Raw genomic sequence first — 21,553 nt, 5'->3', positions numbered from 1 at the left:
GGTCCTCAAGGAGAGTAATGGTGCTGGAGCACTTACGATGCATGATATCACTGTTCATTCATCAATCGCCTTGGTCCCTCATATACAACAAGTTACCAAGGATTGGCAGAAGAAGAGTGGTAGTGAGTTAATTCGAGTTGGTTTGAACCATCAGGCCCACAAGAAGGTCCTCAAGTATCGCAACCATGTTCCAGTTACGTTTGTGCCAATTGTGCTTGGTGCGGGGGGTGCCATGAGCACTCTCACCACGGAGCACTTCAAGCAATGGCGCAGGATTACCCCCAACTGGGACCACCTACAGAGGCTTATTTCGTTTGCACTCGTAAGGAAAAGAGTGACAAACTTCCGCTTGATTTAGGCGAACATTAAGATGTCTTATTTTTAAAATTTTCACTTTTTAGTAACGATCTTTTGATAGTATTTTGTAACCTAAAACCTAACCAACCAATCCATAACCATAACCTAACCTAACCGTATGCCGTAAGTCCTGAGATCAATAGCACTCAAGCTAATGTAATGTCATTTTCTTTGCTCTTATATGTGCAGTGGCTCCTTTGTTTACGTCATTCATTCAAGTTGCTGCTGTTGAATCAACACACAGAGCCGTGATTTCTGCTGTTAAAGTAAATGCCAATGATTCTGGGAATGTTACAAATCCCAGAGTTCATTAAGATGTACAAACAAATATGTGATGACCCCCCACCCCTACGACTGTGCCAAAAGCATTTACAGCAAGTCATAGATAGGAAAAGAATCACTTAAATTGAGCAAACCAAGTGTTTTTGTTAGTTGTTCGATGAATTGATAGCAAGTGGATTAGCAAGCAATATGAGTGATAAGTCGTCGAATAGGTATCCAGTCCCAAAATTCAATTTACTAACGAATAAGTTAAGCTGCCAACTAACAAAGACATATGTACTGTTAGTAAATAATTCAAGATTACATAAGCAAAAAAAATGATCCTCTTTCTTCTACTATCCAATCCATTAACACTGTAGAAAATATAATAGCCTCTTTAACCGCATGACTTCATTATGATATGTACCTTGTACAATATAAATACTCAAATAGAGTTATTTCAGAAAGTCACGAAGATATAGTTCAAACCAAAATATGTCAACTTTTCAATGTCTTAACTCCGTTCAGATAATATAGAGACGCTCTCAAATTATGTTGCCATTAAAGTTGTTAGGATAACAGCTGAGAGGAGATTAGGGCTTCTTTGTCACACTTCTGCCTTGGGCGTTGTAGAGCACACTAATTTTCGACATTTATAATTGCGTTCCCTGGTTCAAAGCATCTGTGATATTTGCAGTCATACGGGCCTCTTTATACTGGAAGGTACCTCTTCAGAACAGCTGGCGGCTACAGTATACACATGATGATGTTGAAATCTGAATATATTGTTAAGACGATACAAAGTTAACCTGCGTCCATCAATACTTCTTAGAATATGAGGATTTGAAGGGTTGCCGAATTTGCTGGAAGCGTTTCTTGACTAGTGGCGTAAAATGTCTTGATGATTTGCGTCACTCGAATGTTCTCAGTTACGTCGAGCCATGGGACATCTTGCAGAACTTTCAGGTTTAGCGGAGAACGGTTGATAGCTATCTGTCACGTCAACGGTAATCATTATGAAGCCTTGAAGGGGATCAAATAGCATAAGTCATAGAAGTTTTCTTCTTAGATTTTTTAGAGTAGTAAATTTAATTCAATATAAAGAAGCACCTCACGTGAAATATTCTGATGTTTGAGATCATCTTTGATGATCGAATACTAACGTCATCGTTGGTGGGCGTATTAGGTACTCAGCAACGACCCCGGAAAAAGTGTTATTGAACAGCTTAATCTGTTCCTCAACCCTCAATTATCCCATATGTTCTTTTATAGCGTTCATTCCACCCTATTAATTCAGAAATTGCCTCACGTAGATAATCGATGAAACTCTCTGCTTTCTCATGCATTAGAACTATAAAGGTGTTAAGGTGTACTACAGAATACGGCACAGACTCATACCCATACATCCCATGCAATCATCTACAGCGCCTGTGTTGAGCTACTTTGTGTGAAAATCTTCACTCAATGTTATATGACCTCATAGGCCTTCATCTCAGCAACGACGGTAGCTGTTCCTACGTCGCCAATATCCTCCGATCCGCTCTCTCCTCAAATCCCACAAACGGCTCAAATTCGTAAAATTGGCGGATGTATGTAGGTATGTATTATTATTATTATTACTAGCGTATTTATCCCAAACTTCGTAATTACCTGCTTATTTAACAATTGTTTTTAGCGCAGCTACTCTCTGTCGTCATACGATATGAGCCTGTACCTCGCTGTTTCTCTGGTAATGCTATACACTCATTACCAGTGACATGCCAACAATCATCTTGACAACTACATTCTCCATGTGGTGTGTGAACTAGACGAAGATTAATGTCCGATGAAACACTACCTAAAAACTGAATAGATTTGAATCCATCACCAGCAATACAACCTGTGTTAGTTGTTCTAAAATTGATTGAACAGTCAAGAGTACAGTATTCATCCTTGCAGAAACGGTAGTATCCAAGCCCAGGTTTACCATAGTCTCTGCGGTCGAGAGCAGGTGATGTACCATTACTGTACGTACTTATTAATTCTGCTGATGCTTCTTCTGGCGATTCTCTTCTCTCTTCTTCTTCTGATGTTTCTTCTGAGGATTCACTTCTTTCTTCCTCTGGCTCTTCTTCCGCTTCTTCTGTTTGCTCTTCTTCATCTTCGACAACTCCCTCAATATCCTCTTGGTATTCTTCAAGAGTAGGAATAGATCTACTTGAGCGATCTGGACAGTTACTTGTGCCACAGGAACCACCTATGAATCGAAGCGATTCAGATTTCCCGATGTGGTAGCATGTATTAGTAGGGATAGCAAGTCCACATGTACTAACTGTGCTGCCCACACTATTAATACCAGTAATACAATCGAATTGGCATGGACAGCTTGGTGCTGGTGACTTAACCAACGAGAAACATTGTCCGTTTACGCCATGGTATTTGACGTATTCATTACCACCAACACTGAAACAACCTGCAAATTTTAGTTATATCTAATTTTGGCTCGTTACTAGCTTACCAGGATTATTTACGCTAAAATCTGTCGATGCATCCTTCGTGCAATCAGAGTCTGAGTAGAATGTCGCGTATATTGCTGCGTTAACTACAGCACCAGTCAAGGCAGCTGAAACGAGGAAAATCTTGTTAAACATTCGAGTTATTTACAATGTTGAACTAAAAGAAAAGACGAAAGCCACTTATATATCCTTACACCGCACTTCGGGTCTTTTGAGAGGAAAGGTACGCAGGAGTTTAATTAAAAAACTAAGCTATGTTGAAAGCGGTGCAAATCATCAAGGGTCCAAAGCGAAGTTCAAGTTTACGAAATTTTCTCCATTTAAATATATAATCATTTGCAAACTGTACTTTCAATTTTCATAAATGTAAGTGACAAAATTTACAACTCAACGTGATTGTTTTAATGAGCTTTATTAACGTAGAGATCTAATTAAAGTTTAAGTGATAACAAACAATGTGATGGATGGTTTTTTCCCGTATGCTCCAGCAGCTGTAGTTAATAACGTTCAATAATATATATATATTATCAGATAAACTCGGAACAATAATTTTGCCTGATAATTATGAAGTGTACTTTGTATTGAAGTCTCTTCAATGTTTTACAATTTTAATGAGTCCTACCTATCCTCTTTGGAAACCAATGATATTTAGGATGAGGAGTAATTTTCGAAGACGTATGTGTGTCTAGTATAACTTATATACAAATCAATACTATATTATTTGAGCTATCGTAGAACCTATCCAAATACTTCTCAAATTCAGTTGGCGGTCCATCAGCTTGTTTAACTATCCAGTCAACTTCTCCATTTGTCTTGGAACTACTGTAGCCGAATTCATTAACGAAGAGCATTATCTCATGAAAATTAGACCAATTCAAAGAGGAATGAATTTAAGTAATTCTTGGACTGGAGTCTGCTGTTATTTTACGGTTATACCGCTCACGTTGCAGAATATATCAGCTATCCAAATCATAATGTATAGCACTGCTGCACCCGACAATTCCTTGGCTTGATACTCTTCTGGATTGCTTAACATTGGACGGACAAAGTTACTTGGTCCTTCTGTGACGTCAACTAATACCATCACAATTTCAGGTGTTAGGTCATTAGACATCAAATAGGTTTCACCATCGATGATGTGGGCAAATATAAGTCGTGTTTAAATTTGGAGTTTTTTGATGTAATCCGACATTGTCAAAAATTATTCTAATTTGTTATTACCCAATACATAGCGATTCAATAAAGCTACCGAACTAATATAATGCATTTGAGTATTTTTGGTCAGATATGTTAGCTAGCGAAAGTAGTCTTGAAACCCTGAAATTACCGAATATTGCTATGGTTCATTATAATGAGTTCTAAGTAGAATTGAATACCAAACTGGCGACACTAGCTCGATTCGGTCAATTGAATGATCAATGCGTTAGGTATTGTATAAATAGTTTCAACATTGGAGATGTGCCAAGTTGTTAAAGTCGAGGAGCTGGTAACAGAGGGGAGAATTTCGTCCAGGTTCATTTACTTTGTTCTGAGCCTATCAAGACATAAAACATAGTTGTATTAGAAACTGTAGGTGTAGAGCAGCATGGTATAGTAAAATTACCCCAATTATTCATATTGCTACATACATTACGCAATGATAGATAAACCGAATTTGGAATGCATACATTCAATACATTTCTAAAAGCGTGTGAGTACTCTCAAGAAAACAATGAAGTTACTTTTGATTAGTCTTGCCCTCATATTAGCTTTAACAGCCTCGAAGAACCCAGTAAATAATCAGAACACCATAAAAAGGGGACTTGATAGCTTTGGAAATGGCCTAAATGTGACAGATATAACGTCTGGAAAAGTACTAGAAGACCTAGTCAGTGGTTAAAACAAGCGTAGAGTGAAAAGTTGGAAGAAGAAATGCGTTTAATTACTTTGAATACATTTTTCATATAATGAATTATAGATATCCTCTGAAATATTCTGCCTTGTGTTAATTCCCTAACGTCATCAATGGCAGAAGAGCCAGGTGCAGCAGTACTTATAGAGACTAGCTTAGGAGATATAGTAGTAAGTATAAAGAACGAATATTTTTAGATCTATTAGCTAACGTCGAAATAGATTGATCTCTGGACTAAAGATTGCCCAGCTACTACATGTAACTTCCTAAAGCTGTGCAAGATATATTACTACAACCTGAATGCCTTCTTTAATGGTGAGTTATTAAACTTACCACTTCTCTGTCTTACACTAAACAGTATCTAAGAATTTCCTAGCACAAGTTGGTGACCCTGAAGCGACTGGAAAAGGCGGTAACTCAATTGAAGGTGTTCTTAATAATCGTACTAAATACTTCACACCGGAGATAAAGCCGAGTTTGAAGCACAAGGAGAAGGGTACGGTATCAATGGCAGTGTCTAGGGATAGCGAAGGAAAGCCAGGTTGTGGTAGTCAGTTCTTTATAACATTAGGAGAGAACATTTCTTATTTAGATGGTAAACACGCGCCTTTTGGACAGGTTGTCGAAGGTTTAGATACCTTAGAAAAGATGAATGAGGTTTACGTAGATAGTGATGGTAGACCATACAAGGATGTGCGTATAAGACACGTTGTCATACTTGAAGATCCATTCGACGATCCAGCTAGTCTAGTAATACCAAATGAGCCTCCTACAGACGTACCAGACGCCAACAGTGGATTGGTAAGGATAGGCTCAGATGAAGATCTAGAACAAGATTTGGATGAGGAAGTCAAAGAGAAAAGGAGGAGAGATCATGCAGCATCCGCGTCAGCATTGACATTGGAAATGGTCGGTGATTTACCATTTGCAGAGATAAGGCCACCTGAAAATATTTTATTCGTGTGCAAATTAAATCCGGTTACGAGAGATGAAGATTTGGAATTGATATTTAGTAGATTTGGTAAAATTCTCAGTTGTGAAGTAATAAGAGATAAGAACGACGGTAGCAGTCTTTGTTATGCCTTCATAGAGTTCGATCAAAGGGAATCAGCCGAAGCAGCCTATTTCCGAATGCAAAATGTTTTGGTTGATGATAGACGTATTTTCGTCGACTTCTCACAATCGGTCAGTAAGTTACACACACAATGGCTGGGTGGTCAAGGAAAGAAAGGTAGACATACAAGAGAAAGTGTGCCACGAAGGGATCTTCCTAAAGCTGGCGGAGCTATGGTCTTTGATTTAGAAGAAAGAGATAGACGTGAGCAGAAGAGGCAACGTAGTCGAAGTCCAAGGAGAGACGACAGACGTGGAGGCTATAAAAAAGATTATAGAGGTTCTCGTGATGATAGAGCATCTCGTAGTCATAGGGATTATCGTGATTACAGAGATGATTATAGGTCCTCCAGAGATGATCGGGGATCACGACACTATAGGGACAACGACCGTGTTGACAGATACGAGAGAAGATGAGATGGAGCGAGAGTAAATTGTCAGGAAAGAGTGGATATGAATTAATACATTCTAATGTTGTACGCGCTTGTGGATTGGGTTTGTCTTTTCGTGTATTTGTGGCTGACCTTCTGGAGTGCCAGGGATGTTTTTGTGCAAGTTTAAGCTAGCTGCAACACATTCGTTCAAGCTACGTTCTTGTTTTCTACAAGGGTAGAAGTACTATCGTGTGTGAGCGGCTGTATGCGGTATCATCCAATGAGAACGCACCTGATTGTTAAATTCCAAACATTGGAAGTGAGATTCGAATTGCTTAAAGCAGTGTTTATTTATATCCGATATACTGTACCAATTAAACGTCTTTCTAGTTCAAAACTAACTATACTCACACAGAAGCGGCACATCTTGTAACCTTACGACCCTCCTTCAAGCAATGCTCTGGGTTGTTGTTCTCTTGCTTACAAAGCATAAAATCGTCATTGTACTCTTTGCACTTATCGCCTATGAAGAAGGAGGCTGATTTGAGTGGTGCGGAAGTGACACCCAATTCATCGACGTGTGGCACATCCTTTGGCATTGGGGATGATTCCACGAATTCTTTACTATTTAATACAGCGTCCCTGTGATCAGCCATTTTTTGAAGGTAGAAAGTCTAGAGAGGTGCTTTGAAATTTACAGTCAAGATGGGCAAAATAAAAACTAACAAAAACAATAGCAGACACGATCCATTAGAGAAACAGTTAAATGACGACGACGCCTATAATAAATTTGGTAGAGTCACTCAGCCAAAATCTAAGTCAAATTCAGATGATAGAGAAGACGGAGAGGAGACAGTAAGTAGAACAATACAATATATTGTACTAATCTTTATCTAAACTACTTCTACAGTCTATCATAGATCCAAAAACTTCATCTAAAATCTTATCGCTCGCAAAACAACAACAAGAAGAGCTCGAAAGAGAGCAAATCCTCGAGGATACACTGGGTGATACCCTAAATGACGAGGAGGATGACGGTGCCTTCAAACTCAGACAAGAAGGCGATGATGGCATCGAAGAAGACGAGGTTATCGAGGAAGTAAATGAGGATGAATTCCAACAATTTGTGAGTGTTATAGATATTTATATAATATGCACTAACACGTGTAGGATATCGACCCATCTGATCAACAAGCTATCGACACCTTTATGCCTACAAATACTACCAATAGACGCACTCTTGCTGATATTATCTTGGAGAAAATAGAAGAGAGTGGACAGCCAAAGGAGAAACAGGAAAAGACTCCAGGACTCTCCGACAAAGTTGTAGAAGTCTACACCAAAGTTGGACAGCTGCTATCACGTTATAAATCTGGTCCATTACCAAAAGCCTTCAAGATAATACCGTCATTGCCTAATTGGATTGCCGTTTTACAACTCACCGGTCCAGAAAGTTGGACTCCTCACGCAACGTACGCGGCTACTAGATTATTTGCTAGTAACCTTAAAGCTCACCAAACAAGATTGTTCTATCAGCATGTTTTGTTAGACAGATGTAGGGATAACCTCAATGATCCAAACACTAAGAAGATGGATGTTCACTTATACGATGCCCTCAGGAAATCTCTATACAAGCCAGCAGCATTCTTCAAAGGTATCTTATTCCCACTCTGCGAGACAGGATGTACATTGAAGGAGGCAGCTGTATTTGCCAGTGTTTTATCAAAAGTATCCATACCAGTACTACACTCTGCAGCTGCATTGTTGCATCTCGCCGAAATGGATTATGCTGGACCAACGAGTTTGTTCATCAGAGTTTTACTCGACAAGAAGTACGCATTACCATACAAAGTATTAGATGGTTTAGTTTATCATTTTATGAGATTCGCAAGAGAGCAGCGTAAAATGCCAGTTTTATGGCATCAAAGTTTGCTAGTCTTTTGTCAGCGTTACTCAGCTGATTTAACACCAGAACAAAAGGATGCCGTAAGTACATTTTTATGCGTATAAACGAAAACATATCTAACACCATTTCTAGCTACTTGATGTTGTAAAATCTAACGTCCATCCACAAATTTCACCAGAGATAAGAAGAGAGATACAAACTTCTACAGAGAGAGGCCCTGGAATTATCCAAGATGAAGCAATGGTAATTTAATTTAATTATTGTATAGATTTCCTAATTTTATGTAATTTATCCACTCAATGTATCTTAGACTTATGCCGTCATGAAGAAATCGGCGGGAAAGAATTCTGATGAGAACGAAAAACGTACAACTTTTAATAGAGTTGGAGAGCACGCCAGAAGAGTCATAAAGCACAAGAATAAGCATAAGTATGACGATGATCCAGATCAAGATTATATTAAGAAAGGATTAGATAAGCTCGATTATCAGGATTTGAACGATGAGGATGACATGGTATACAATCAGATACATCACAGTGAGGAATTAGGAGGCCTTGAACAAGTAAAGTTCGATGCTGAGGAACGTTTGGAGTGGCAGCTCATGTTAGCTTCAGTTTTACAGGGAGAGGTACTGAAATCTGAGAAGTCGAGAATGATAGGTAACTTAACAAAAAATGAAAATGAATCTAAAGCCAACTATCAATATCAACTTTGGGTTGGTTTACGTGCGAAGTTGAAAGGCAGAACAGTAGACGATGAACTCTCAAATTTAGAAGAGTGTAGATTAGCTGCTGATGATATTCTCGATCAGTTGCTTAATTTTAAAGCAACAAACGAACCTAGTAGTCTCGATGAATTCCCTGGCGATGGCGACGAATCTTACATCACTCCTTCAATAATACCACATTCAATTCTCACACCAAATACCAAGGTGGCTCTTAGACAAGTTGATGCCATTCTACATCAAATTGATTTTGTCGAGTCGTTTTATCCTAACACCAAGGCTTTAGAGGAAGCTAAACCAATGTATGCATCCAAGGACTTCAAAGATAAACTCAACGCGCTATGTTCATATGCAACTGTCGTCAAATCATTAAGAGCCACAATTCAAACACTTCGTACATGGACTGATAGTAGTGACTTAGATGTAACAAGAGCCAGCGAATCTGATACACCACTAATGATGCCACCTGTAGCTTCACATAATTCACAAGAGAGCGTCGATAGATCCATAAAAACTGACGATTCTTTTAAAGATCAAACTACTCGCCGAAACGTCGAACCGATGTCTTTTATTGAGAAATTGCTAAAAGAGGAATCATTCCAGACATTATTTGAAAAACGTACACTTGTTTCACTTACATCTGTCTTGGATAAAGCGAAAGACTTGCATATTAATTGGAGGCACGTTTTTGAAGGTCTCAATTTACCTGCTTTTGACAATGAATTGGTTATACTTACAAGGTTCCCAATAAAACTGATGCAAGAGGCCCTTCATATTAAGTTAGAATACGCAGCGAAAGTTTCTGATCCTACCGGTTTAGTTGTTGATCAGCTCATTGAAGATATCAGAATAGCACTTTCTCAAGCCACTTTTATCAAGAGGAAATGCTCAGAGTACAATACAAGGATTGTTGATGAAACTACTGGTATGGTAAAATGGGAATTGCCTAATGAGAACGTATCAGACTATGACAAAGTGTTATTGAAAACAGTACAGCAATTCTTCAGATTAATTCTCATTAAACTTAAAAGTGGTAGCAAAGCACTCTATTTCAAGGAAACTGATATTTTGGAAGACCAATGGAACTTTTTGCTAAGTATTGTTGAAGAAATCGAAGGTGCCGATATCGTTGTTGCGGAACGTTTCTGCTCTCTCACCAACAGATTAATGAAACGTATCGCCAATTACTTTGAAATACAATTGAAATCAGTTGATATTACAAATATGCAACACAGTGAAACACTTTTCTGGTATAGCACTATTTTGGAGAATGTTCGCTTGAGATATAGAAAGCTTCATAGATTTAGCAAGTGAGTTTTAAGTGATTAAAGAAGACTTAACTAACATACATCTCAAGACGTCTCGCTTTGCGTTTCGATAACTCCTCTGAATATAGTTTAGAGGATTTTGATTTGAACGTCTTCATAGAAACATTAGTTAGTACGAATCATTTCCTCGTTTACTCCGAATATTTAGCGTCAGAGAGTATTTATATCGTAGCAGATAGTCAATTGGCAGATAGACCAGAGCTCATCATTAATTTACTCACGCGCGCTTTCCTTTATCAAGATAAGCAATCTCAGACCGATATTTTCACTGAACCGGAGGCGAGATATTTATTAGTCATTTCACCTCGTGCTCCATTCTTTTGGAATGGTTCAATTATGGAAATTGATCTTGGACCTGTTGATTTAGAGCTTCAAGAGAAAAGAATTAGGTTAATAGCTGATGGTCCAACAAACCATTTACGCAGAGCTAAGGAAAAATTTGAATCCATTTGGCTTGTATCAAATCCAGATGGTGTTAGTCCACCTATATCAAATTTTCCATTTAGAACGATAGCACAAGAGCAAGTCGCTCTACCAAAAGTTGATAGGGAATTACGTAAAATAAGTTTAGCTGCTTATAAGTTAACTTTAGCTATTGGTAATTCACCTATGCTACTAAGAAAAAAATTACATGGTATACCAAATAGACAAGACACATTATCAAACTGGTATTCATTTGCGGCCGAGCATGGACAACATGCTATTAAATATATGGAATCACCTGCGCTTGAGATGTTCAATAAGGTTTTAATGAAACTTGCAATCGATTGGCTTGCATTCATTTGTGAAGATTGTATACCAACTGATAGAAAAACATTCAGATGGGCTGTCAACGCACTTGAATCTGCAATGTCAATATCACAAGGTGAAAACATTTTAGAACTCAAATCAAATGAATTCGACCTCCTTCGTGAAAAAGTTGCAATGTGCATGACATTGTTAGTTTCACATTTTGATATCCTTGGTGCAAGGAGTAGCTTTGAAGCTAAAAAAGAGAAAGAAGCCAAAGAGGAAGCAAAGAAAATGAGAATGTTATCTTCTATTACATCAGATGACGATGGACATAAAAATGACAGATATGGACAATTCCTCTCAGATGCAGGTTGGTATCATAGTTATGATGGTGCAAATAGTAGCGTTAGGTACTTCGTTGAAGAATCTATGAGAGGTATATACGCAATTGAAAATCGTCGAAGAAACTTTGAGAAAGAACAAAACCTCGTTGGTAGAGTACTTGATACTGAGAAGATCGGCGACAGATCATTAATTGTTTTAGCAAATGCTGCTTCAAATGTATCGATTAGATGGCAACAAGGTCGTTTAATTGGTGCAGGTACATTCGGTTCTGTGTATTTAGCTGTTAATTTAGATACAGGTGGTATTATGGCGGTTAAAGAAATTAGATTCATTGATGTCAATGATCCTGGTACATTATATAAACAGATACATGACGAAATGAAAGTAATGGAAATGCTATCACATCCAAATATCGTTGAATATTATGGTATTGAAGTACATAAAGAAAAAGTCTACATTTTCGAAGAATTTTGTCAAGGTGGTAGTTTAGCCGGATTATTAGAACACGGTAGAATTGAAGACGAGAGTGTTATGAGAGTATATGCATATCAAATGTTGGAAGGTTTACAGTATCTTCATTCGAATAACGTAGTACATAGGGATATTAAACCAGATAGTGAGTAATCCTATTGTTAACAAACGCACTTTAACGACTTCATTAGACATACTTCTGAACGATATCGGTATTCTCAAGATGGTTGATTTCGGTGCAGCTAAAGTCTTGCAAAGAAATAGAACAATTGCTAGAACAAGGAGGAATAATAAGAACAATGATGGTCCAGGTGGATCACTCGCTGGTACACCAATGTATATGTCTCCAGAAGTCATAAAAGGAGAAGGCGATAAAGCCGGTGCATTTGGCGCTATGGATGTTTGGTCATTCGGTTGCGTTCTGCTGGAATTGTGTACAGGCCGCAAACCATGGCATGGCTTAGATAATGAATGGGCAATCATGGTAAGAACTTCTACATTGATTTCATAACACATACTAACCTGAAAAAGTTCCATATTGGTGTTTCTGGTCAACCACCACAATTACCTTCAACTAATGAATTAAGTGAACTGGGTATTGACTTCATAAGACAATGTCTTATAATCGATCCCAAGAAGCGTCCAACAGTTGACGAATTACTAGAACATCCTTGGATCGAGAAGTTCAGAGAAGAAATTGAATTAGAATATGAAGATGAAATTATTCATCAACATAGTCAGGACAATGATTATGAAAATACAAATGAAAATTCTAATGAAAAGATTCAACGGCGTGATATTGAGAACCTAAATTCTCATGAGCCTGAAACCCCTCCAATTTAGTATGTACTTGGACATAATCTTTCTATTATCGTGGTTTTGTTTTGTTGTATTTGTTCCATTTATAAGGTCATTTTGCAGTCAGAAAAAATGTACAAAAACATTAATATATCTATAGTAAGTTTATTAATATAGTTACAAGATCCATTCGTAGTAAAAAAGAAAAGCCAGTGGAATGAGTGGTCTATTATTTGTCGTTAACTTCAAATGTTGTGGAATCCAGGTGCATTGGCAATAATACCAAATAAGCATCCAGATACAATACCAGCGAGTGGTAAAGTGATGCACCATGAGTAAAAGAAGAAGGCTAATGCTTTCCAATTTGTTGTTTTAAAGGTACCAGAACAACAACTGACACCAACTGTTGCACCTGTAATACTTTGTGTTGATGAAACTGGTATACCAAATTGAGATGCAAGAATTACAGTGATTGAAGCACCTAATTCCATACTGAAACCTCTTGAAGGGGAGTGAAGAGTGAGCCTATTACCCAAAACACTCATCAATCTCCAACCGTATGTTGCTAATCCAATAACGATACCAATACCACCGAATGCAATTACCCAAACTGGTATTTCTGATTTTTCACCTGAGTATTCACTAGTGCTCCAACAGTAGTAAACTGCAGCGAGTGGTGCGATAGCGTTTGAAACATCGTTACTACCATGAGAGAAACTTGCGACACATGCTGTCATAACTTGCATGAAAGAGAAAATGTGTTCTGTGTTATTGTCATATTGCGTAGCTTCCGCATGCATGTCCCTAATTCTAGCTTGAGTTTTATCTGATCCTGACTTCTGCATTTGATGAATATCAGTTCTGAGACCACCGAAAAGGTAGTAATTCAAAAATGGTAATAAATTGTAACGCAAACCAATCCAGATGTTCCATGGTTCAATCCAGGCACCTTCAATTGGGTGGTAGTTTGGCTTTGGTGGTCTACCTGTAATGTCTTGTTTTTCAACTTCTTCTGATAATTTTGATGGGTGATTTGCATCAGCTTGTGGTTGTGAGTGTACGGACTTCTGTGAAATGCTTCTGCACTCTTCAGCAGCATCAATTGTTTCTGGTTTTTTATATTGACCATCGAGGTGGGACCAATCTTCTTCACGATGACCTGCGTAGTAATCTGGCACAGCTAAGGTATTGTCATTGGCGTCTTCTGGTGCCTTTCTGAACCACAAGAGAGGTCCCAAGAAGATGTGCCAGATTTTGATAGTGTAATCCTTCTTGATAACTTGGCAATGAACGTATGGTAAGAAGAACAAGATGGACAAGAGTGCTACCGCAGCACCAGTTCCAATAATGGATCCAACAAGTGTACCTGTTGATAATTCATCGACCTTAACAGTGCTGGCACCTTTCCATAAGATAGCCATTGTGAGAATTGCAGCAACTACGAAGAAATAGATTGGGGCAGCGATAAAGGCTAAAGTGGCGGAGTTTTTACGTTTTAATATACCGTATTTTGTAATCAAGAAGATAATTGCTGCAAAACCACCACTAATTGCTGGTGCAATACCCCAACTTGCAAAAACTTGACCGACACCATCCCATTTCCAGTTGACTGACTGAGCACCACCACTTGCAATGCCTACACCAATAACAGAACCTAGTACTTTGTCAGCGAGGGTAGAAAATTTTACCATGAAACACGTACCAATGACTGTGTGTGTTGCTGATACAGGCATACCGAGTCTGGTTGCAAAGATCTGGAAAGTTGAACTACCTGCGGATACACATGCGAAACCCAACATTTGGAAGCCTACAGTTGGGAAGTTACTGAGTGGAATGATACTGTCTTTGATTGTTGAAGCGACACGAGCACCGACAAGGATAGCACCAAGGAATTCACAAATAGCGGCTGCTAAGATCGCCTTTCTGAATGAAAGAGAGCGCGATGAAACACTAAAACATTGTTAGTGGAGTTGACACGACTTTTTGGAATAATAGTCACCTTGTTGAGAAGGAATTAGCAACATCATTAGCACCCATACCATATGCGTCCAAGAATGATGTTCTATAGTATGTCAGATTGGGTCCAGATTATACAGAGCTACTGACATTAAACATATCGCAAAGATATAGTCAAGCTCAGCGAGACGTGGCATGAATTGGCAATATGAGTTGGATGTAGAAGACTAAGGATGTAAGACCACATTTATCACGTTTTGTAAAAGAATTCTATCACACGTTGTTGGTCCGAGGCCGTGCCTTGCGACGTCATTAAAACATCCAATAGTGCGCTAAAGAAGGCCAATGAAAGCTTGATATAATTATTCATTTATAATATTAACAGAAATATTTTGTAACTTACACTTTTATCACTTTTACGCCTTCTATCACATAAAATACATTTAACAACGTTCGTCTCATCACTATGCCAAGGTACGCCAAATTCGAGAAGAAGGTGATCATAGGTCCCCCAATTCTAATCGTACATTATGCATTTTGGTATACAAACTTTTTATATTTATTTTGATACTCATACTGGTTCACTTCCTCGCACAGGTTGATACGGATTCTCTGGTTGCGTACTGTTTCTAAGACGAGCCATAGACATAACGCGCATACCTAGTGTCGTATTATCTTCATTTTTCTCTTTGGCTTTTCCTTTGTCCTTTCTGCGCTTCTCTTTGAAGCCCTCTTGAGGTATCTCATATAATTGAGTCCAATCGACGCCTAATTGCTTTCCATTGGTCCAGAAGTCCATACAGTTACCAAACACTCCGATATCAAATGGATTGTTGGCTCTTGAGGCCTTCGCCAAGCCTTCTCCTGCTTTCCCTTTCGTAAATCTATCCAATCCTAAAATTTGAAGTATGAAGCTTGGCTTTTGCGTTTTCGTAGGGTTTGGGTTATTTGCGAGCAATTGACGCTGCTTATTAACCATCCCTTGCTGGTCAGCCGCACTTGTGCCTTTGCCTCCCATGAATCCGAATCTGCCAAGGTCTTTGGAGTCGTCAGATTTGATCATCGCATTTTCTAAAGTAGAAACGCACTAGATACCTCTAAAGAAGTGAGTTGCCTGGCTACTTGCCATAATTGCGTGCCAAGCAACACGAATGTCCAAGAAAGCTGTAATGTCAACCAACAAGACATAGCAAACAGAAAGCCATCTTGATGAGAAGCAATACATAGTTTCTCTGGCATTAAGCAGAACTGCATGTCTGCGTCTATATCATCGTAGGTATATTTTGGTGACAATTTTCTAAACACTAATATATAATTAGTATGACAACTTCTGATTAGTTGGTCAACTCACAATCAAATGAGAGCTTGTCGAATGCTATAATACCAATGATCATACTGAGGACGAAACAAACAAACTGACGATGATTGTTACTACCGACAGCATTCCATACCCAAGGACAGTAATGATCGAATCTAGCAACCAATGTGTTTGTGACCCTGTCATATTTACTACGAAGTGGTTTCTTGCACTAACGTCCGGTTATTAGATAGGGCCATTGTTATAGTGGATAACAACTCACCAGCGTATAAATGCAGAAGTTTTGACCATTGAGCCTGCCTTGCGAAACTAGTTCTTCTATATGTTGTTTAATTTCAGACTGACTCGATGGTTTAGCAACGCTTCCTGGGTCTAATTGCATTGCTCTTAAGAAATTCCAAACGCAGATAGTCAAACTAATGATAAAAACTATGTTGGCGAGTGGGTGATCCATAGTATCTAAAATGATTTAGCGAAGTTCATTATACCTCCTATTTACCTACTCCATACTAAACGAGTAACCCAACAATACGTTAGCCAGATCATAGACGATAAGACAATTGCAGCAAGGAAAGGTGTCTTCACTAATTCATTACTTTGACCCCGGCTGTCAAGTAATACTTTTGAGACCTTTGATGTGTTAGTTGACGGCGAAATGCTTGTAAATGACCTACAATGTGAAATTGTGCGTAAGATTCTCCAATAGCTATGGGTATGGCCATGTAAGATGGCAGAGAGGCAAGAGTCCAAAAGATTAGACCCATGAAAAAAACTGGTAAAATGAATATTACGATATTTGTATTCCGCTGAATGGTTGTTAAGTATAATTCGCCATATAACTGAAAAACATACATCTGACAAAGGCTTCTCACGTACGCTACCATCCTCATTTCTGCCACAATCAGCGAGCGCGCGTCTATAAGCTCCAATTGATTTTAATTCATGCGCCATTGCAAGAGGCGTTTTGCCGTCATTTGATTTTGCAGATAAGTCAGCACCTGCTTCTATAATGTGACGCAAGCAAACTCTATTGCCTTGGATTATTGTTAAAGGAAGTTCGAAAGTAAAGCTATTACGCACCTCTAACAGTAGCCCAATGAAGTGGAGTGAGACCAGCTTGATCGAACTTGTTGATACCAGCGCCATGCCTGATCAGGGCATCGACTGATAGGGCGTCACCTTGATAAGCAGCCCACATTAATGGTGTATGTCCCTGTGTATCGGTCAATAAGCGTCCACGTGGTAAAAGATCGACTACTAACTTGGACATCAGGTGCGTCTATGTCGATGTTTTGTTGTAATACGTAGAATACGGCCATGATAACTGAAGAATGTACTACTAAATGCAAGGCGTTGAAACCTTGACTGTCCATAGTGGATGGATTTGCACCGTGTTTGATGAGAGTGTACAAAACATACAAGTGACCATTCCTAGCGGCCCATTGTAAAGGGGTAGATACGAGTTCACCCCCAAATGCGTCGACTTCTGCGCCTTTGTCGAGGAGATAATTGCAAGTTTCAACTTGACCATTAATTGACGCCCAATGCAAAGCAGTTATGTTCTCTTGATCCCTGTCATTTGCGTCTGCCTTGCCGCTGGCGATGAGATTATCAATACAGGCAGTGTCACCACGCTGGGCAGCAGAGAATATATCCAGCTGTATGGAAGAATGAATATAGGGAGTATATAAATAAGGCGATACTCACTTCCTCTGGTTCTAGCTGTGTACTGAGTCCCGGCTCAGGTTGTTCTGACATCGGTGTCGCAGTGCAAGCGGAGAACGGCTAAAAATAAACTTATAAGATGAATTAATAATTGTGTTCTGAGTGAATAATTTTTATTTTAATAATAAATCTCAGCCTCTTTCACTCCTTTAACTCGAACAGTCATCTGTGAGTAGTACTCTTGGCATACGGGTTTTATAGGATGTCAAATATAGTATAGGGACAGCTTAGTTAAATATGCTGATTATACTGGAATCTAGATAGTTTTGTCTGACAAACCCAGCCGTTCTTTTTCAAGTTCTTCTAACAAATTTGTAGTCACTTGGAATCTACTAGATAGATTGCGCTAGCTACTCAGATATCTATCCCTTCAATATATACACCGGATACCTTTCTTGCTAGACACGTAATAGTTTATACATTCTCTCACTCATTTGTATACCAGACCTACATAGAGATATCCTTACCATTCACGTTTATCCAGTTCTTCCTTCCTTAGCGACCTGTCTGCCTGACTCTTTTCCTTCTACTACCACTTTCTCAGAAAATGAAGACTACATTCACGTCAGCATAATTTACAATGTGCGAATATCAAGACTTACCGTATATAACAGTGTAAAAGGTGTTCTCTCGGATATGGATGGTACTCTCATTGAGTCCACACCGGCTGTAGAAGCAACATGGGCTCAATTTGCACAGGATTACCCATTTATTAGTTTGGAGGACGTTCTAAAGCATTCACATGGTGTAAGAACCCATGAGAATGTCAGTTTCGCTTATTATTTACTGCAGTATCTTACATATACTCCAGATGATTCGCTTTTGTAAATTAGAGAACCCAGATACAATCGCGTCTGAAGCTAAGCGTTTTGAGGAGACTATCCTAGCATGCGCTAAGAAAAGACAAGAACAGGGTTTGAATGGTTTAGTTATCCTTCCCGGTGTTAATGAGCTTCTTGACCAGCTAAACGACAATCACAACAACTGGACCATCGTAACATCTGCCACTAAAGTATATGCTAGCGCTGCACTCAGTATATCACAAATTAAGCAACCAGAATCTTTCATTACGTCAGAAAATGTCGTTAGAGGCAAGCCAGATCCTTCGCCATTCCTCGAAGGTGCGAAAGTTATTAAACAAAGTGCTACAGACTGCTTGGTACTTGAAGATGCACCCTCTGGTATTACAGCTGGTAAAGCGGCAGGTGCTGTTGTCATTGCTGTTCTCACATCTTACCCAATTGATACTATAAAAGCTTCAGGGCCGGATTTCATCGTGAAGGATCTCTCTAGGTAGGTGTTTATGCGTTTATATCCTCTTTTATTAAAATCATACATTAGCGTGTCGGCAAAGTGGACAAACGATCATTATGAGATTACTGTTGATGCTATCGATATTTAGATGTATTACTTTGAAGACCTTTCATAACTCTGATTGTTTACATTACATTAGCATATTAGCCTCATTGAGTTATCATAAGATATAAGTCACGCATAGATTTATGATCAATGAGTTATTAGGAATGACACGCAGATGATTAATATTGTATAATAATTAGAAGTTACGGGAAACATCTATAATACATCAAGCACCTCCGATTTCTAATCCACTGCCAAATTTTGCCTTGCCTTTACCCTGTGGACCTTTTCCATCTCTCCAATCTGGTACGTCTGTTAAGTTCATGCGCTGTCTCAATTCTGCGAGATTTGTCGACCATTCATTCTCCCAATATATACCCATTAATGGCGCGCACCTGTTACCTTGTCTGATAGCCCATGGACCGGAGCGAGTGAATAAGTCCTGACGCTGCCAACTATGTCTAAGACGTAATGGACCAAATGCACTTGATAAACCAGCTACTGGAAGCTTGAAATGTGAAAATTCGAACCATTTTATGATAAGTTCAGAGAGAATATCAACTCTCTGTCCAAGTAATAGATGATAGAGATCATGACTCTCCCTATACCGTTGAACGATATATGCTAACTCTTCATCGTCAATGTAATGAACTGGATCACGAGTATCAGGAGTGACGCCACATCTCTCCAACCATAAAGAGTATTCTCTCCCTAATGTACCTTTTGGCAAATCCCTGAGTGCGTCTAAATCCACACTCTTTGTTGATATTCTCGGTCTTTCGGCTAGAATGCGTCTTCCATTATCTGAAGACAGCATACCTTGACGCATTTGCTGTAGTAGCATAGTAGGGGTAGATGTTTCTGTGAGCGTTGCAAGCATGTCTATGGAGTATTAGATGTTGAGATATAGTACATATATGAACTCACCATGTCTGTAAACATCTACTAAAGATACAACTGCACTGCCAGCTGCTAAGAAGAGGTTTTCTAATTTCCCTACTGGCCAGTGTCCAGGATAAGCTGGTTTTGTCAATCTAGAGATCGTTGGTATCATGGTTGTTCAGTATTAAAAGTGATAAAAGAAAATACACCATATATATCAAATATATTAATATATTCACGCAATTTACTTCTTTATCATTCACTTTCATCATTGCTACATGCAAACTCGAGCTAAAACGGTTCCAGAGAGGCAGGATCACCCACCACTTAAAAGCTGCAGATCTGTTGATAATTACGAGCGTTTGAATCATATAGAGGAAGGTACATATGGTATCGTTTTCAGGGCGAGATGTAAAGAAACTGGTGAGATCGTCGCGTTAAAGCGTTTGAAATTAGAAGAAGAAAAGTACGGATTCCCCATAACTTCATTAAGGGAAATACACTCACTACTTATCTGTCAACATCCTCATATTGTCAATGTTAGAGAGATTGTAGTTGGCGACACACTTAATCAGATTTATATTGTTATGGACTTTGTTGAGCATGACTTAAAGACCCTCATGCACACTATGCCTGAGCCATTTTTGATTTCTGAAGTCAAGACACTCTTGAAGCAGTTATTAGAAGCTACGGCACATGCTCACTCTAATTGGATTCTACATAGGGATTTGAAAGCTAGTAACTTGCTTATGAACAATCGAGGGCAGATTAAAGTAGCAGATTTCGGTATGGCTAGACGATATGCTGATCCAGTAGATGAAATGACACAATTAGTCGTAACCCTCTGGTACAGGTGAGTTACAACAGCAGTGAGTTTGTTTTCCTAATAAAACAACTCAAGGGCACCCGAAATCTTACTCGGAGAGAAAAAATATACTACAGCGGTTGATGCTTGGAGTATAGGTTGCATCTTTGGCGAACTAATTACAAGTGAACCCATGTTTGGGGGTCGTAGTGAACTTGAACAGCTAAAGTTGATATTCACAATGTTGGGTCAACCAAGCGACGACATATGGAGTGGATTTAGTAAACTTCCTCATGCAAAATCCATAAACACATCACAATTTCCTTTATACAGCTCTCTTAGACAGCATTATAAAATATTAACAGAATCTGGTATAGATTTAATGGCAAAATTATTGACATATGATCCAAAAAAGAGAATATCATGTGTTGATGCACTCAAACATCCCTTTTTCAAGTGAGTGAATTACTAGATGATTTACATCGGCTAACTACACAACACAATTCAAAAGAGAATCACCTTTGCCCAAGCATCCAGATCTCTTTTCTTCATTCCCTTCTGTAGCTGCAGGTGAACAGCGTATTGATTACAATAGGAGTAGAAGTCCGACTGCCCCGCGAGCTCATAATAGCCAAGGGAAAGTAGCTGGATATGATTTTGTGTAATAGATAACTTTATATATATTCTTGCATACCTAATAACATCTTGAAGAA

The 21,553-nt window shown here is 38.8% G+C and overlaps 11 protein-coding genes across 11 annotated transcripts; 6 read left to right on the top strand and 5 right to left on the bottom strand.

The window, feature by feature from the left end:
* Window positions 1-37: 37 nt before the first annotated feature.
* Window positions 38-369, top strand: WALSEDRAFT_65200 (hypothetical protein; the record flags this gene model as incomplete). Its single annotated transcript, XM_006959245.1, has 2 exons — window positions 38-218; window positions 263-369. 2 exons carry the CDS (start codon window positions 38-40, stop codon window positions 367-369), a joined length of 288 nt encoding a protein of 95 aa, XP_006959307.1.
* A 1,226-nt stretch (window positions 370-1,595) lies between these two features.
* On the bottom strand, window positions 1,596-3,332 carry WALSEDRAFT_60846 (hypothetical protein). The gene is made up of 3 exons (XM_006959244.1): window positions 3,116-3,332; window positions 2,017-3,070; window positions 1,596-1,969 (listed from the first exon to the last, which is right to left on the bottom strand). The coding sequence occupies exons 1-2, from the start codon at window positions 3,246-3,248 to the stop codon at window positions 2,277-2,279; spliced, it is 927 nt and encodes a 308-aa protein (XP_006959306.1). The 5' UTR covers window positions 3,249-3,332; the 3' UTR covers window positions 1,596-1,969; window positions 2,017-2,276.
* A 293-nt stretch (window positions 3,333-3,625) lies between these two features.
* On the bottom strand, window positions 3,626-4,508 carry WALSEDRAFT_60845 (hypothetical protein). The gene has a single exon (XM_006959243.1). It carries the CDS (start codon window positions 4,225-4,227, stop codon window positions 4,033-4,035), a length of 195 nt encoding a protein of 64 aa, XP_006959305.1. The 5' UTR covers window positions 4,228-4,508; the 3' UTR covers window positions 3,626-4,032.
* A 591-nt stretch (window positions 4,509-5,099) lies between these two features.
* On the top strand, window positions 5,100-6,606 carry WALSEDRAFT_39616 (cyclophilin-like protein). Its single transcript, XM_006959242.1, has 3 exons — window positions 5,100-5,174; window positions 5,226-5,319; window positions 5,363-6,606. The coding sequence occupies exons 1-3, from the start codon at window positions 5,118-5,120 to the stop codon at window positions 6,532-6,534; spliced, it is 1,323 nt and encodes a 440-aa protein (XP_006959304.1). The 5' UTR covers window positions 5,100-5,117; the 3' UTR covers window positions 6,535-6,606.
* WALSEDRAFT_60843 (NADH dehydrogenase, alpha subcomplex, subunit 8) lies at window positions 5,364-7,167 on the bottom strand. The gene is made up of 3 exons (XM_006959241.1): window positions 6,903-7,167; window positions 6,784-6,856; window positions 5,364-6,735 (listed from the first exon to the last, which is right to left on the bottom strand). The coding sequence occupies exons 1-3, from the start codon at window positions 7,145-7,147 to the stop codon at window positions 6,586-6,588; spliced, it is 468 nt and encodes a 155-aa protein (XP_006959303.1). The 5' UTR covers window positions 7,148-7,167; the 3' UTR covers window positions 5,364-6,585.
* A 13-nt stretch (window positions 7,168-7,180) lies between these two features.
* Window positions 7,181-8,687, top strand: WALSEDRAFT_54983 (Bystin-domain-containing protein). Its single transcript, XM_006959240.1, has 4 exons — window positions 7,181-7,346; window positions 7,402-7,617; window positions 7,662-8,477; window positions 8,530-8,687. Exons 1-4 carry the CDS (start codon window positions 7,197-7,199, stop codon window positions 8,647-8,649), a joined length of 1,302 nt encoding a protein of 433 aa, XP_006959302.1. The 5' UTR covers window positions 7,181-7,196; the 3' UTR covers window positions 8,650-8,687.
* Window positions 8,688-8,732: 45 nt separating this feature from the next.
* On the top strand, window positions 8,733-12,917 carry WALSEDRAFT_47292 (hypothetical protein). The gene is made up of 4 exons (XM_006959239.1): window positions 8,733-10,431; window positions 10,479-12,142; window positions 12,189-12,481; window positions 12,529-12,917. Exons 1-4 carry the CDS (start codon window positions 8,909-8,911, stop codon window positions 12,838-12,840), a joined length of 3,792 nt encoding a protein of 1,263 aa, XP_006959301.1. The 5' UTR covers window positions 8,733-8,908; the 3' UTR covers window positions 12,841-12,917.
* A 22-nt stretch (window positions 12,918-12,939) lies between these two features.
* Window positions 12,940-14,946, bottom strand: WALSEDRAFT_60841 (phosphate transporter). The gene is made up of 4 exons (XM_006959238.1): window positions 14,902-14,946; window positions 14,795-14,857; window positions 14,498-14,745; window positions 12,940-14,449 (listed from the first exon to the last, which is right to left on the bottom strand). Exons 2-4 carry the CDS (start codon window positions 14,830-14,832, stop codon window positions 13,041-13,043), a joined length of 1,695 nt encoding a protein of 564 aa, XP_006959300.1. The 5' UTR covers window positions 14,833-14,857; window positions 14,902-14,946; the 3' UTR covers window positions 12,940-13,040.
* Window positions 14,947-18,307: 3,361 nt separating this feature from the next.
* On the top strand, window positions 18,308-19,319 carry WALSEDRAFT_60840 (glycerol-1-phosphatase). The gene is made up of 4 exons (XM_006959237.1): window positions 18,308-18,358; window positions 18,409-18,559; window positions 18,606-19,087; window positions 19,136-19,319. The coding sequence occupies exons 1-4, from the start codon at window positions 18,342-18,344 to the stop codon at window positions 19,194-19,196; spliced, it is 711 nt and encodes a 236-aa protein (XP_006959299.1). The 5' UTR covers window positions 18,308-18,341; the 3' UTR covers window positions 19,197-19,319.
* On the bottom strand, window positions 19,314-20,229 carry WALSEDRAFT_60839 (coenzyme Q biosynthesis Coq4). The gene is made up of 2 exons (XM_006959236.1): window positions 20,081-20,229; window positions 19,314-20,035 (listed from the first exon to the last, which is right to left on the bottom strand). The coding sequence occupies exons 1-2, from the start codon at window positions 20,205-20,207 to the stop codon at window positions 19,380-19,382; spliced, it is 783 nt and encodes a 260-aa protein (XP_006959298.1). The 5' UTR covers window positions 20,208-20,229; the 3' UTR covers window positions 19,314-19,379.
* An 84-nt stretch (window positions 20,230-20,313) lies between these two features.
* Window positions 20,314-21,535, top strand: WALSEDRAFT_54978 (putative cell division cycle 2; the record flags this gene model as incomplete). Its single annotated transcript, XM_006959235.1, has 3 exons — window positions 20,314-20,888; window positions 20,937-21,296; window positions 21,352-21,535. The coding sequence occupies 3 exons, from the start codon at window positions 20,314-20,316 to the stop codon at window positions 21,503-21,505; spliced, it is 1,089 nt and encodes a 362-aa protein (XP_006959297.1). The 3' UTR covers window positions 21,506-21,535.
* Window positions 21,536-21,553: the final 18 nt, after the last annotated feature.

This window comes from Wallemia mellicola (genome assembly GCF_000263375.1).
Source record: "Wallemia mellicola CBS 633.66 unplaced genomic scaffold WALSEscaffold_15, whole genome shotgun sequence".
Lineage (NCBI taxonomy): Eukaryota > Fungi > Basidiomycota > Wallemiomycetes > Wallemiales > Wallemiaceae > Wallemia > Wallemia mellicola.
Note: the sequence above shows the minus strand (reverse complement) of the source record. Positions and strands in the feature narration are given on the sequence as shown.